This window comes from Rana temporaria, chromosome 6 (assembly GCF_905171775.1).
Source record: "Rana temporaria chromosome 6, aRanTem1.1, whole genome shotgun sequence".
Lineage (NCBI taxonomy): Eukaryota > Metazoa > Chordata > Amphibia > Anura > Ranidae > Rana > Rana temporaria.
This window is the reverse complement of record NC_053494.1, coordinates 60,519,534-60,532,636: the sequence shown is the minus strand read 5'-3', so window position 1 is coordinate 60,532,636 and position 13,103 is coordinate 60,519,534. Positions and strand designations below refer to the sequence as shown.

The following is a 13,103-nucleotide window of genomic DNA, read 5'->3' as shown; positions in this document are numbered from 1 at the left end:
CTTGCTACAGAAGACACCCAGAGGAGGGAGTGCCTGACAGTGCCAGCAAGTAGACTGCGATAAGGGGAGGTAAGTGACCTTTCTTATATTGTTGTACAGACCAGATAAGGATTACCTCAGCTTTTGCTTCTGGCTCCTGCTCTCTCAGTGCTGCTTTCCTGTACTTCTGGTCTTTACAGGTAAGAGTTAGAGCATTTGTTACCTTAAAAATAAAATGTATTGATGCATCTTTTTAAATGTTAAAACTGTGTATTTGTAAGTGTTACTTTAAATGTATTTCCACTTTTGCTGCCAATTTTGGATAACACTGACTGTATTTGTTACATCTCCCCATTCATATAGCATAGCTTAAAACATATTTAAAATTACATCTTTTTTTAGATGCTCTATTCTTGACCCACCAACATAAAAAAAATGTGTTTGCCATAATTAACCCTGTCTGTACTGTGCAGGATCTTCCTTATCAATTGTAACTTGATTTCAACACTGTCTGCCCTAACAAAGGGTTAAAGTGGTCTCCTTGCCTTTATCTGGCCCTTGGGATATCATTCCATCCACTGACACAAACAATGGGGCATATGGAGTATTATCAAAAGGACACAGTGGGCCAGATTCACGTAGCGCAGCGGATCTATAGATCCGCTCGTTCTACGTGAATTAAGATCCGCTCCCGCAAGTTTAGGAGGCAAGTGGCTAATTCACAAACCACTTACCTCCAAACTTGCGACGGCGGATCCTAAATCCCCCGGCGGAATTCAAATTCCACGGCTAGGGGAGTGTCATATTTAAATCAGCCGCGTTCCCGCGCCGATTTAAATGCGCATGCGCCGTCCGGGGAATTTCCCGGCGTGCATTGCTCCCACTGACGTCGCTAGGACGTCAGTGGTTTCGACGCTTACATAAACGACGTCCATCCGTATTCTAGAACGACTTACGCAAACGACGTTAAAAAATTTAAAATCGACGCGGGAACGTCGGCTATACTTAACATTGGCTGCGCCTGATGAAAGCAGGGGTAAGTATACGACGGGTACGCCGCTACGGAAACGTCGTAAGAAGACTGCGTCTGGTCCGCGTACGTTTGTGAATTTGCGTATCTCGCTGATTTACATATTATTTATCGTAAATCAGCGGGAACGCCCCCGGCGCCATTTTTAAATTGAAAAAAAGATCCGACAGTGTAACACAGTTACACCTGTCAGATCTTAGCCCTATCTATGCGTATCTGATTCTATGAATCAGGCGCATAGATAGGACCAGTTTAAGTCAGAGATACAATGGTGTATCTGTAAATACACCGTCGTATCTCTTTGTGAATCTGGCCCAGTACCTTCAATTGACACCAACCATGGGCCACTATTCCTCCCACTGACACCAACCATGGACCACTATTCCTCCCACTGACACCAACGATGGGCCACTATTCCTCCCACTGACACCAACGATGGGCCACTATTCCTCCCACTGACACCAACGATGGGCCACTATTCCTCCCACTGACACCAACGATGGGCCACTATTCCTCCCACTGACAACAACGATGGGCCACTATTCCTCCCACCGACACCAACGATGGGGCAGATTCTTTCCATTAACACCAACAATGGGGCACTATTCCTCCCACTGACACCAAAGATAGGGCATGGTTTACTCCCAGTGGACACCATGACATTTTCTACTCCCACCAGCCCTAGTCCGGCCCTCCTAAAGTCTAAAGGACAGTAAACTGGTCGTTTGTTTAGAAAGTTTGGAGACCCCTGGTGTAGAGGATGGGCTTCTTGCATTATATCTTAATGAGGACAGATTTGGAACAGACTCACACAAAAAACTTGCAATCACCCATAACACCTCCCCCTGCGAAACATCAAAAAGGTAAGAAATATTTCTAAAAAAAATTTGCCTTGCTGTATGAATTGCCACACAAAACAATCATATAGTGGTGTTTTCTCAAATTTGACTGCAAACGTGGAAATACATTTTAAAAGAGAAGTGTGTGTTTCTTTTTCTTTCCATAATCATACTTACCTAGGTGGATGCAACATGGGTCTGATGCTGCATCTGTCCCCTGGAGCCTCTACACTGAAAACCGAGCGATTAAACATTGCAGATCACACTGTTTTCAGAGCTCCATGAGCAGAGAGCTGCAGACAGTCAGTCACGGCTCTCTGCTCTTCTCCCTCCATGCTCAATGGAGCGCTGAGCTGGGGAGGGGGCGGAGCAGGCCACCTCAGGCTCTCAGCTAATAGGCTAAGACAGGTATCAATCCAGGCACCTGGCGGATCCAGACTTTATTTTTTGCGATGATGCGGTGCCTGGACTGAAATCCGTGATATCAGCAGAGAGAGTGGACTTCAGCTCCTGCTGAAAACGGGTCATAGGAGTGTAAGACCAAACAAGCTTTGCCTGAACTTCTCATTTAAGTGTCACATGTGGTGCTCTATAAATGCTTATTTCAGTGCTTACTAGTACTCTTTTGACCAAAACTGACACATTTTTTTACTTTTCTAAAAACTCACTGATTCTTTTACAACTAATTCGTAAAAAATATGTAGTTTACACCAAATTTAGCAAATTACCTATGTGTTATGTTCTTTTTGAGTTCAAGGGGGAATTTGAACAGAAACAGAATCATAAAAGTTCCAATATACAACATTATGGACAGGAAAAAAAAGCAGGAGCAAATGAAGCGTCTCTAAGCCTTCAATATATATATATGGAGTGGTAGTGTCTAATGCTGCCATACGTGACTCATACTGTGCCAAGGACTAATGAAGATTGTCCTTTTTAATAATACTTAATGCCTTTAGGCTCTGCTGCTCTCATTCTCTGATCTGAACAGGAAGGTTATTTATTTTCTGCAGAAGATAAGTTCATAGTATCCATACAATCCTGCAAGAATACTCAATGCTAATCCATATCACATGAAGATCTGATATTTGTGTTTAATATTGTATAGTTAAACAATAATTTCAAGCTTCAAATCTTAAAATATACAGTATGTCCAGCCACAATGTTCAATTTTAGCTTTGGATACAGTGGAGAAGGATTACAATGTTGGGATTTTCCACTATAAGGGGCTCCTATAGAATAAAAAATTCCCATAACTTGCTTCTAGAGCTGTTTCATTAGACAGGCAGTGCTTTAGCAGAGTAGGAAAAGGTTAGAACCCCTGTGAGCCTTTTATTTCTATTGATGTCTATGTTGCAGATTTTACCTCACTTCCGGTCTAGTGAAACAATTGTCAGCAGGACAGAGAGCAGGGAGAAATCTCTCTAATGCCTTGTACACACGATCAGAATTTCCGACAAATTTTTCCATCGGATATTTCGATCGTGTGTAGCACCATCTGAGATTTTTCATCAGATATTCCGATGAATTCCGTCGGAGTTTAGATATAGAACATGTTCTATTTTACTCCGATGAAATTCACGTCGAAATTCCGATGTAATTTTGCCGGGCAAAAGCCCGATCCTGTGTACAAGGCATAACAGAACCCTGAAAAGCAGTGAAACCCTGACAGGTCATCTCTAGCCCTACTCTAAAACTTAAAGTGTAAGTTCACTTTTACAGACAAGATGAAAAGATTAACTAACCCCCTACAGCCTCCCTATCCCCAGTCCCTGACAAACTTTCCCCTGTGGGTGATGAGCTGTCACTCCCCACGCAGCCGGTGCAGCAGTCCAGAGATTTGAAATCCCCACTATTCTTTATTTTCTTTCTGCAAGGCTTCTGGGATGTATCAGAGTGATTCTGACAAGTTAGCGCCGTCAAAGAGCATTGGTCTAATTTGTCCCAGAAGCCCTGTAGAAAGAAAGGGAAGAAGAGTGGGGATTTTAAATCAATGGACCACTGCACAGGCTGCGGCGGCACTGACAGCTCATTGCCCATGGAGGAGGTAAGTATAGTGGAGGTCAGGGTTGTGGAGGCTGTAAGGTGTTAGTTCATCTTTTATTTTTTTCTCACTCTGGTCCTCAAGGTGCCCCAACAGGTCATGTTTTTAGGATTTCCCTCAGATGAAACAGCTGTAGTAATTACTAAAGCAGTGAAACTGATCAAATCGCCTGTGCAAAATAATGGAAATCCTGAAAATATGACCTGTTGGGGCGCCTTGAGGACTGGAGTTGAGAAACACTGAACTAAGGCCTCGTACACACGACCGAGTTTCTCGGCAAAAAACAGCAAGAAACTTGCTGCGAGATATTTTCTTGCCCAGGAAACCGGTCGTGTGTACATTTTCGTCGAGGAAACTGTCGAGAAACTCGACAAGCCAAAAAGAGAGCAAGTTCTCTATTTCCTTGACGGGAATGGAGAAACTTGCCTTATCGAGTTCCTCGACAGCCTAACAAGGAACTCGACGAGGAAAGCGATGTGTTTCGCCCGTCGAGTTCCTTGGTCGTGTGTACGAGGCTTAACGCTTTAAAAAAGTTTCAGCTGGACATACACTTTAACATATTACACTGTGGCCAATATTGTCCTTTTAGCATCACAAATCCACCACCCATTCTAAACTTAACAACAAAACCCACGTACAGTATATCACACATCACTTCTTTTGCCTGCCTAATATAAAACTTTCCAGATAGAAACATTGAGGCTCTCTCCCTCTTGATATATTAAGCTAATACTAAGGTCTGGACAGGGTGGAGGAACAGAATTTATTAAATTCGAAGCCGAGACAAGAGGACAGCGAGAAAAAGGCACTTTAGAGCAGAATAGGAGCTCGGGATCAAGGGGCCTCTTATATGCTTTAGAAATAGTTCCGTTAAGGTAGATACGTTGAGACCGGTTTTAAGGGGGGTAGGGAAACTAAATGTATGTTTTTGAAGGTGTAAAATATATGTATGCAGATGAAATGTTTTTGTAATGAACTGAAATGAAAACTAATAAAGAGAATTTGAAAAAAAGAAACATTGAGGCTGCCCATGCTACCTAGTCCTAAAAACATTCGATATTTCGCTAATATCCTAATATACTGGCTTTGATACTCTGAATCAATAATATGGAACAAGTAGGCTGATCGTACTTGTTTTAGTGTGTACCAGAGGGTCAGCAATACAGCTGCAAACAATCATTTGCAAAATAAGTTGGGTTCACACTAGTCCGACAAACGCTCTGACATTGGGAGCTCATGTCGCATGGCGTGTGAAAATGAATGTTTCCCTATGGGAGCCGTCTTAACTGGTCCAAAACATGTCGGAGCGACTTTGAAAATGCTCCCTGTACTACTTTGGTCCGACTTTGATATTACTTCACTTCATTGAATATCATTGAAGTCGGATCAAAGTCGGAATGCTGTATTGCATGCTCTGACTTTGGCATGCGACTTGTACTCTGCTGATCTTGAGGGGGAACTCCGCGCCAAATTTTAACTAAAAAACCGGCATGGGTTTCCCCTCCAAGAGCATTATTGATACAAAAAAATCACTGGTGCTCAATGGGAAATAACTAATATCCCATGAAATACTTGAAACCCTCGTATGGGCTGAGAACAGTCCGTGCTGCAGAGATCCGGATACCCTGAAGTACCACAAATACACAAATACACCAAAAAGGAAAACTCTGCGCTCCTGAAAGTTCACCAATTATAAATCCACTTAATGTTTGTGAAGAAAAAAACATACATTAACACTTTAATTTTCAGAAGATCCAGTCCTTTATATGGTTAAAAAAGGGAAAGTTTCCACAATGTACACAATATAATAAAAAAGGTATAAAAAAAAAAAAAAACTTTCCAAATGTCTGCATCAGACCAGCACCCTCTTCAGACTTCAAATGGTTAAAGCTTGCGGTTTTAGTTTGTGGGCTGTCTAGCAAGACATCATTAGTGCAAATGGTGAGCACAGTACATTACCCAGCCAGATGTAAACATCGATCGAATGTCCTTCTCCTGGCTGATGTAACAATGTCCGGGATCCTAGGCTCTCTCCCATGCGGGTCTGGAAGCTTCACAGACCCGATAAATGTGAGTGATGGAGACACAGGGTGGATCAGCCTATCAGAAAGGACGCTCTCCCTGGGTGAACATGCAAGCGTCCCACTTCTGAGACGCTGTTTCAGTAAACCAGCTGTACTGCAGGGAGAAGTTTAGGTGCCCTCCAGTGGGCAAAATGCAGTATGCGCTTGTTGAAAAATCAACAGCGTTCATGCGCTGTTGATTTTTCAACAAGCGCATACTGCATTTTGCCCACTGGAGGGCGCCTAAACTTCTCCCTGCAGTACAGCTGGTTTACTGAAACAGCGTCTCAGAAGTGGGACGCTTGCATGTTCACCCAGGGAGAGCGTCCTTTCTGATAGGCTGATCCACCCTGTGTCTCCAGCAGTCACATTTATCGGGTCTGTGAAGCTTCCAGACCCGCATGGGAGAGAGCCTAGGATCCCGGACATTGTTACATCAGCCAGGAGAAGGACATTCGATCGATGTTTACATCTGGCTGGGTAATGTACTGTGCTCACCATTTGCACTAATGATGTCTTGCTAGACAGCCCACAAACTAAAACCGCAAGCTTTAACCATTTGAAGTCTGAAGAGGGTGCTGGTCTGATGCAGACATTTGGAAAGTTTTTTTTTTTTATACCTTTTTTATTATATTGTGTACATTGTGGAAACTTTCCCTTTTTTAACCATATAAAGCACTGGATCTTCCGAAAATTAAAGTGTTAATGTATGTTTTTTTCTTCACAAACATTAAGTGGATTTATAATTGGTGAACTTTCAGGAGCGCAGAGTTTTCCTTTTTGGTGTATTCCTCCAAGAGCATACCAGGCCCATGGGTCTGGTTCGGATTTAAAGAGGAACCCCTATGCCGAAAAAATGGCGTGGGGGTTTCCCCAAAATCCATACCAGACCCGTATCCGAGCAGCAGCCCGGCCGGTGAGTAAAGGGGGTGGGGACAAGCGAGCGCTCCCCCTCCTTAACCTTAACCGCGCCAGGCCGCACGCCCTGCGGCCCACCTGCCCCAAAGCACCCTGTCCCCATGTTAATGAGGACAGGGCCTCTTCCCGACAACCCTGGCCATTGGTTGTCGGGGTCTGCGGGCGGGGGGCTTATCGGAATCTGGGAGCCGCCTTTAACATCGTACCCCTACCCATTCACCTGGAGGAAAAGTGTCAAAAAAATAAACACACTACACAGGTTTTTAAAATCATTTATTAGTCAGCTCAGGGGGTCTTCTCTGCTCTCCGGGGGTCTTCTTCTGACTTCGGGGGTCTTCTTCTGTCTTCTCCGCTCTCTTCTTCTACTCTCCGGTTCTTCTCCCGCTCTCCGGTGCCTTCTGCCGGGCTGCGCCGCCGCTATCTTCTTTGTAGCTCTTTTACTAGTAAAGGTTGAGGGGGGCGCTCGTCCCCACCCCCTTTCCTGACCGGCCGGGCTGCTGCTTGGATACGGGTCTGGTATGGATTTTGGGGGAACCCCCACGCCGTTTTTTCAGGGTAGGGGTTCCTCTTAAAATCCGCACCAGACCCATGGGCCTGGTATGCTCTTGGAGGGGGAACCCATGCCGGTTTTTTAGTTAAAATTTGGCATGGAGTTTCCCCTCAAGATTCATATCAAGCACAGTGCCTGGTATTGGCAGGGATACAAGTCGGATCCCCTTTCATTGAAAGTCGAACCTATGTCGGCTTCAAGTCGCCGGGGGAAAGTCGGATCCAAAGTAGTACTAGTGTCGTGTCGCACCAGTGTGAACCCGGCCTCTCTCAAGTTTTCCTTTCATTTAAAATAGAACTGTGACGTGAAGACAAAAAATTGTGAGTAGGAAGGTATGAGACATACTATGGGGGTTATTTACTAAAGGCAAATTCACTTTGCCCTACAAGTGCACTTGAAATTGCACTCAATGTAAATCTGAGGGGTAGATCTGAAATGAGGGGAAGCTCTGTTTTTTATCTTCCTTGCATGTCCCCCTCGGATATACAGCGACTGCACTTCCAAGTGCACTTTCAGTGCAATTTTAAGTGCACTTTGCACTTTTAGTTTGCACTTGTAGTGCAAAGTGGATTTGCCTTTCGTAAATAACTCCTATGTCTCTACTGCAAAAAAAGCTTCTTACCTTTCTCCTTGCATTATTTTTTACACATGTGTAGCGCCTGGTCACTTTCCAGTACCGGTGCTATGTTGACTTTAGAGGGGGTCAGAGAGTTAGTTGACTCTGACCCTGTTGATTTGTTTACATTTGGGTCTCTGTCTCAGCTTTGGCTGTGCTGGGGTCCATTCTGTTGTTTCGGGGGGTGCTGATCCTACCTCAGGTCGGCAGGTGGCAGCAGTGGAGTCAAGGATTGGGTACTCTTGCCCAGCAGCCTATTAGGAGGGTTTGACCTTGCTGTGCATGCTGGGAGAGGGTATTTATGAGGCAGATGCCATTTTCCTGGGTCTCTCCTCGTGTGGCGCACACCTTTAGGGTAGCCACATCACGCTGCCCCGGCGAATGGCCTTCCGGGCCGGGGTTGCGTGTGCAATGCAAGGATCCTGGCTTCGGGACCACGTTGGCCCGGAGCAATTGTCTGCCGCTTGGGGACTCAGTAATCGACTGGGTCCCATTTAAGAAGGTCCTGGGTCATTCGTCCAGTTGGAGGAGGACGTACGGTGGAAAGTCTGCCTGAGGAGTACCAAGAGAGGCTGGTGTTCCGATAGGGGCCTGACTATCCATTGGGGACCAGGGGAACCGGACACTGAAAGGCTACCTGAAGGAGATCCAGGTGCCAAGTCTGCTAAGGAGGATTATCTCCGCTGTTCATTTACTAGAAGGGTCTGTGGCAGAGACTTTTTCCTAAGGTTCGAGTGACATTCTGGCTTCCAGGCCGGTCCAGGTGTGCTAAACCCACTCAGGCTGGAGTGGTGAAAGAGACATTACATGAGGGAGCAGAACTGTTTCCCTATTTCTGACATCTGGATCTGCTGTCTTAATTCCTTCTTCTACCTCTACTTTTCACCAAGTTTTATTGTTTTTACCCGGCTGGGTAATAAAGAGCACAGAAAAAGACACCTGTCGTGGATATTCCGTTACTACAACTTTCACCAATCACCCCATAGACATCAGAGAAACACGAAGTAACGTGCCGCCCGAAACAAACCAGCAGCTCCTTCGGGGGTAGTGCTACACATGCAAAACTCAGTGTATAGTTCTGGCATCTGCTGGGTGACAGGATGAATTAACTCCTGTGCACACGATTCACTTTATTCTGTATGAATAAAAAACATTCAGTCTGGAGAGAAAATATCGTAAGAACATTAAATTTCCCACCATTTGTATATAACCAATGTATGTGCAATTTACCTTACATTCACTTGATAAATCTAAAAAGCCTGATAAAGGAATCTTGAAAGTACTGCATTCTGTCATTCAGTCTATTAGTTTTTTGTAATATATCCAATATAAATAGAAAAACAAATCCTACCTGAGAGCTCGGTATGATGGCCTTCCACCAGTGTCCTCCTTTTACAAGGTCAACTTCACTTAGTGGCATTGATACTTTCCCAATAACACAGTGCCTAGAGAACTTGTCAAAATCCACCACAGTTAAAAGCAATGTTCTTCTTTGGGCTTCTAAAAATGGGATTTCAAAAGTATATCGTTCCTCATATACTGGGTTCTGGGTCTTACGTTTGACACCAGTTTGCTTAGAGTTCTTCTGATCTGGCAATAGACATATCTTCACGTATGGGTTTGAATGAGCCATGTCTTGTCTAGAGCCATCGTAAGATATTGGAGGCGGCAAGTCTCTGGCCTCAATCACCCTGACAGTCAGATAATTGTGTAGAAGGTCATATTGAGTACTAAAATGCAGCATACCTAATTGATACTTGGTTAAAATTTCATCATTAGTTAATGAGTCTACATCATCATTGCTGGAATCAACGGGATATAAATGAGGTTCAAATTTCCTAAAATAGTCTTCAGGGGTGTACATTTTCCTCAGTACTGTTGGTTGTACAATCTCTTTTTTCGCTCCAAATGCACCAAACTCAATTGGTTTTATATCAATTAATGGAGAACTGGGTCTTCTAGATTCTAAACCTAGGGAAAAATATGTAATTGTAACAAAATTATTGCAGTACAAGGAACATGATAGAACATTAAAAAAAAACTCCACGCAAACAGTTAAATATATAGTTTAAATGAATATACAGTGACAAAGGATATGCAACTCTGTTTAGCTGTTCTTGCAATTTACACACATCTGTCATTCTATACAGTCTGGAAGATCACACTGACTCAGCAGTCTGCAGTTACAGTGGGTATAGAAATGAATCACCCCCTTTAAAATAATCACATTTTGTAGCTTTTAAACTGAAATGAAGACAGACACATTTTTTTTTTATTATCTTGCTGTACTAACATCCAGGTGAAATATATAACACCAACGTGTCAGGATAAAAAAAGTGTGGTCATTTTTGCTGCGTGCTTTGCGTCATTGCCATATTAGAAGGTAAACCTTCCCATTGGCAACTTTCTGGCAGAGGCCAGTAGATTTTCCTCAAGAATTTGGCCCCTTTCACACTGAGGAGTTTTTCAGGCGGTATAGCGCTAAAAATAGCGCCTAAATAGCGCCTGAAAAACTCCTGCACAGCATTCTCAATGTGAAAGCCCGAGGGGAGAAAAAAATCTCCTGCAAGCAGCATCTTTGGAGTGGTGAGAGGAGCGGTGTGTATACCGCTCCTTCCTATGTAAAACAATGGGAAACCGTGGTAATACCGCCTGCAATGCGCCTCTGCAGAGGCGCATTGCGGGCGGTATTAACCCTTTTTCGGCCGCTACCGCACTGCTAGTGGCCGAATCCCGCGGCAATTCCGAGGGTATAGCTATTTTTAGCGGCACTATACCGCCACCGCACCTCCCGTCCCAGTGTGAAAGGGGCCTTAGACAGTATTTTGCCCTTTCCATGTTTCCTTCTGTACTGTAGTAATGGTGATATTTGGATGGTAAGCTGGATTGGATTTCCGCTAGACATAATGTTTGGTGTTGAGGCCAAATAATAAAATGTTAGTCTCATCAGACCACAACACCTTTTTCCATGTGGCCTCTGAATTTTTGAGGTGCGTTTTCGCTCAGTTGTGACGACATGTGGCCTTTTTTGAGGAGTGGATTTCTTGCAACCCTCCCATACAAGCCACATTTGTGGAGAATTTGTGATATTGTTGTCACATGCACACAATGAATACTGTTTGTCATAAATTTCTGCAACTGCTTTAAAGTTGCTGTAGGCCTCTTGGTAGCCTCTCTGACCAGTTTCCTCCTGACTCTTTCATCCAATTTGAAGCGACGTCCTGATCTAGGAAGGGTCTGTGTTGTACCAAATACCTTCCATTTCTTAACTTCCCTGGCGGTATGATTATTATGTCAGATTTTTGATGCTGAAAGCGGTACAATGTTTTGCATGGAAATTTAGCGTCTTATATTGTAGGCCTGTAATTCTTAGAAATAACTCACTTAAATCTGTCCAAACAAGAGTCTAGTAGACATCCCGGGTATGATAAAGTTTGAAACACAAAATCATAAATTATAATATAATAAATAACTATAAATAATTATAACTAATAATAACAATGATTCAATAATATGCTATGCAATAATAAATGCTCAGTTGCAGAATTGTCGCTGTCATTACTTTCAGTGTTTCAGAAAGAACAGTATTTATAATATAAAACTGGATACAGGGCACTGGACAAACCACCAGAGACAAAGGGGGTGTCTAATTGTTTGCTACAGTACTGTAATCTGTAAGATTACAGTGCTGTAAGATTACAGTGTACTGTAAGATTACAGTGTACTGTATGTATACAGTGTTTTTCACTTTTTGAATTTGGCGCTGAGCTCCGTCCCCGTGCGTCGCAGCGCTCGCACTGTGAATCGAGCGGAGACTCGGCTCGCAGACACAGCAGGGAAACATCGCAGGATCCAGGGGACAAGGTAAGTAACCTGTACATGGATCTTGCGATGCGATCCCGAGTGTGGCTCTGGGTTACCGCTTTTGATACTGAAAATTCACCCCGAGCCACACTCGAGAATACCACCAGGGAGGTAAATAAATAGTAGACTTCATAGTGCTTGTAAACATTGATAAAGTCTTTGGTTTTTGTTTGTATCCATCTCTTAATTTGTGCCTGTCCACAACTTTATCCCGGAGATCCCAGTGACAGTACCTTGCCACCCATAGTTGATTGTTTGCTTCAATTGCACTACCAGGGACTAAAATGCTCCAGGAAAGCTCTTTTCATGCTGAGCTAATTAAAATGAGCACAATTGATCACAGTTGAAAGTCAAATGGCTTTGCGTGCCATTAAAAAGGTGATTAGCTACACCTGATTAAAGTGGGGGTTCCGGTCACGTTTTTTTTTTTTTGGCCATTTAAATATTATGTTCCTCAAGATCACATTACACTGAATCAAACATACCCCATCAATCTTTAAATTAATTAAAAACTTGCCTCGTTTGCTGTGCAGTACGATTTGGCCGTTTCCATCCTCTGTGTGGGCAATTGAAGCCCAGTACATTTTTTTACTGTTCCCGGCGAGATGTGCATGCTGTACCAAAATCACAGCACTTAGGAGCGCACAGACTCCTTGGAAATTATGACTCTACATTCCCAGGAGTCTGTGCGGTGTAGGCTAGAAAGCACAAGGACCGCGGTGCAGGAAGAAGGCAGATTAGCAATTCTGCCTAGCAACACCCGTTTTAAGGCATGTAAAAAAAATATTTTTTTTTGTTACTCTGTTGATTACATTTTTTTAAAAGTCCTGATGTAGAGTTAGATTTGAGGGTGGAGCTCTGCTTTAAGTATACAAGTCATTTTTAGGAGACAGTGATTCTTTTTCCAACTCAGTGATTCTGTTTTTTAATGTTTTAGATTTTGTTCTGACCTTTTGGTGTTTTGTCTTTCACTTGGATGTTATAAGTTGCGCTAGTAAATACAACTGGAAACAACAAGAACTGTGTATGTATTCATTTCAGGCTGCAAAGGAACAAAATGGGATTATTTTGAAAGGGGTGGTTAATATCCACTGTAGGAATAAGCTACAAGAATAGCTGAACAGAAATATAATCTGGCAAGTAAAACAGTATAGAATATACTATATATATTCCAGCTGTGTACCTGACGTCCACGCTGTT

At 43.3% G+C, this 13,103-nt stretch overlaps 1 protein-coding gene across 2 annotated transcripts in view; it reads right to left on the bottom strand.

The window, feature by feature from the left end:
* The window catches only part of SYT17 (synaptotagmin 17), a 228,729-nt gene that overhangs the window by 142,961 nt on the left and 72,665 nt on the right, over positions 1 to 13,103 (bottom strand). For both annotated transcript variants that reach the window (XM_040356898.1, XM_040356899.1), the window contains exon 5: positions 9,391 to 10,010. In XM_040356898.1, the coding sequence (XP_040212832.1) occupies positions 9,391 to 10,010 (620 nt within the window). The remainder of the gene's footprint in view (positions 1 to 9,390; positions 10,011 to 13,103) is intronic.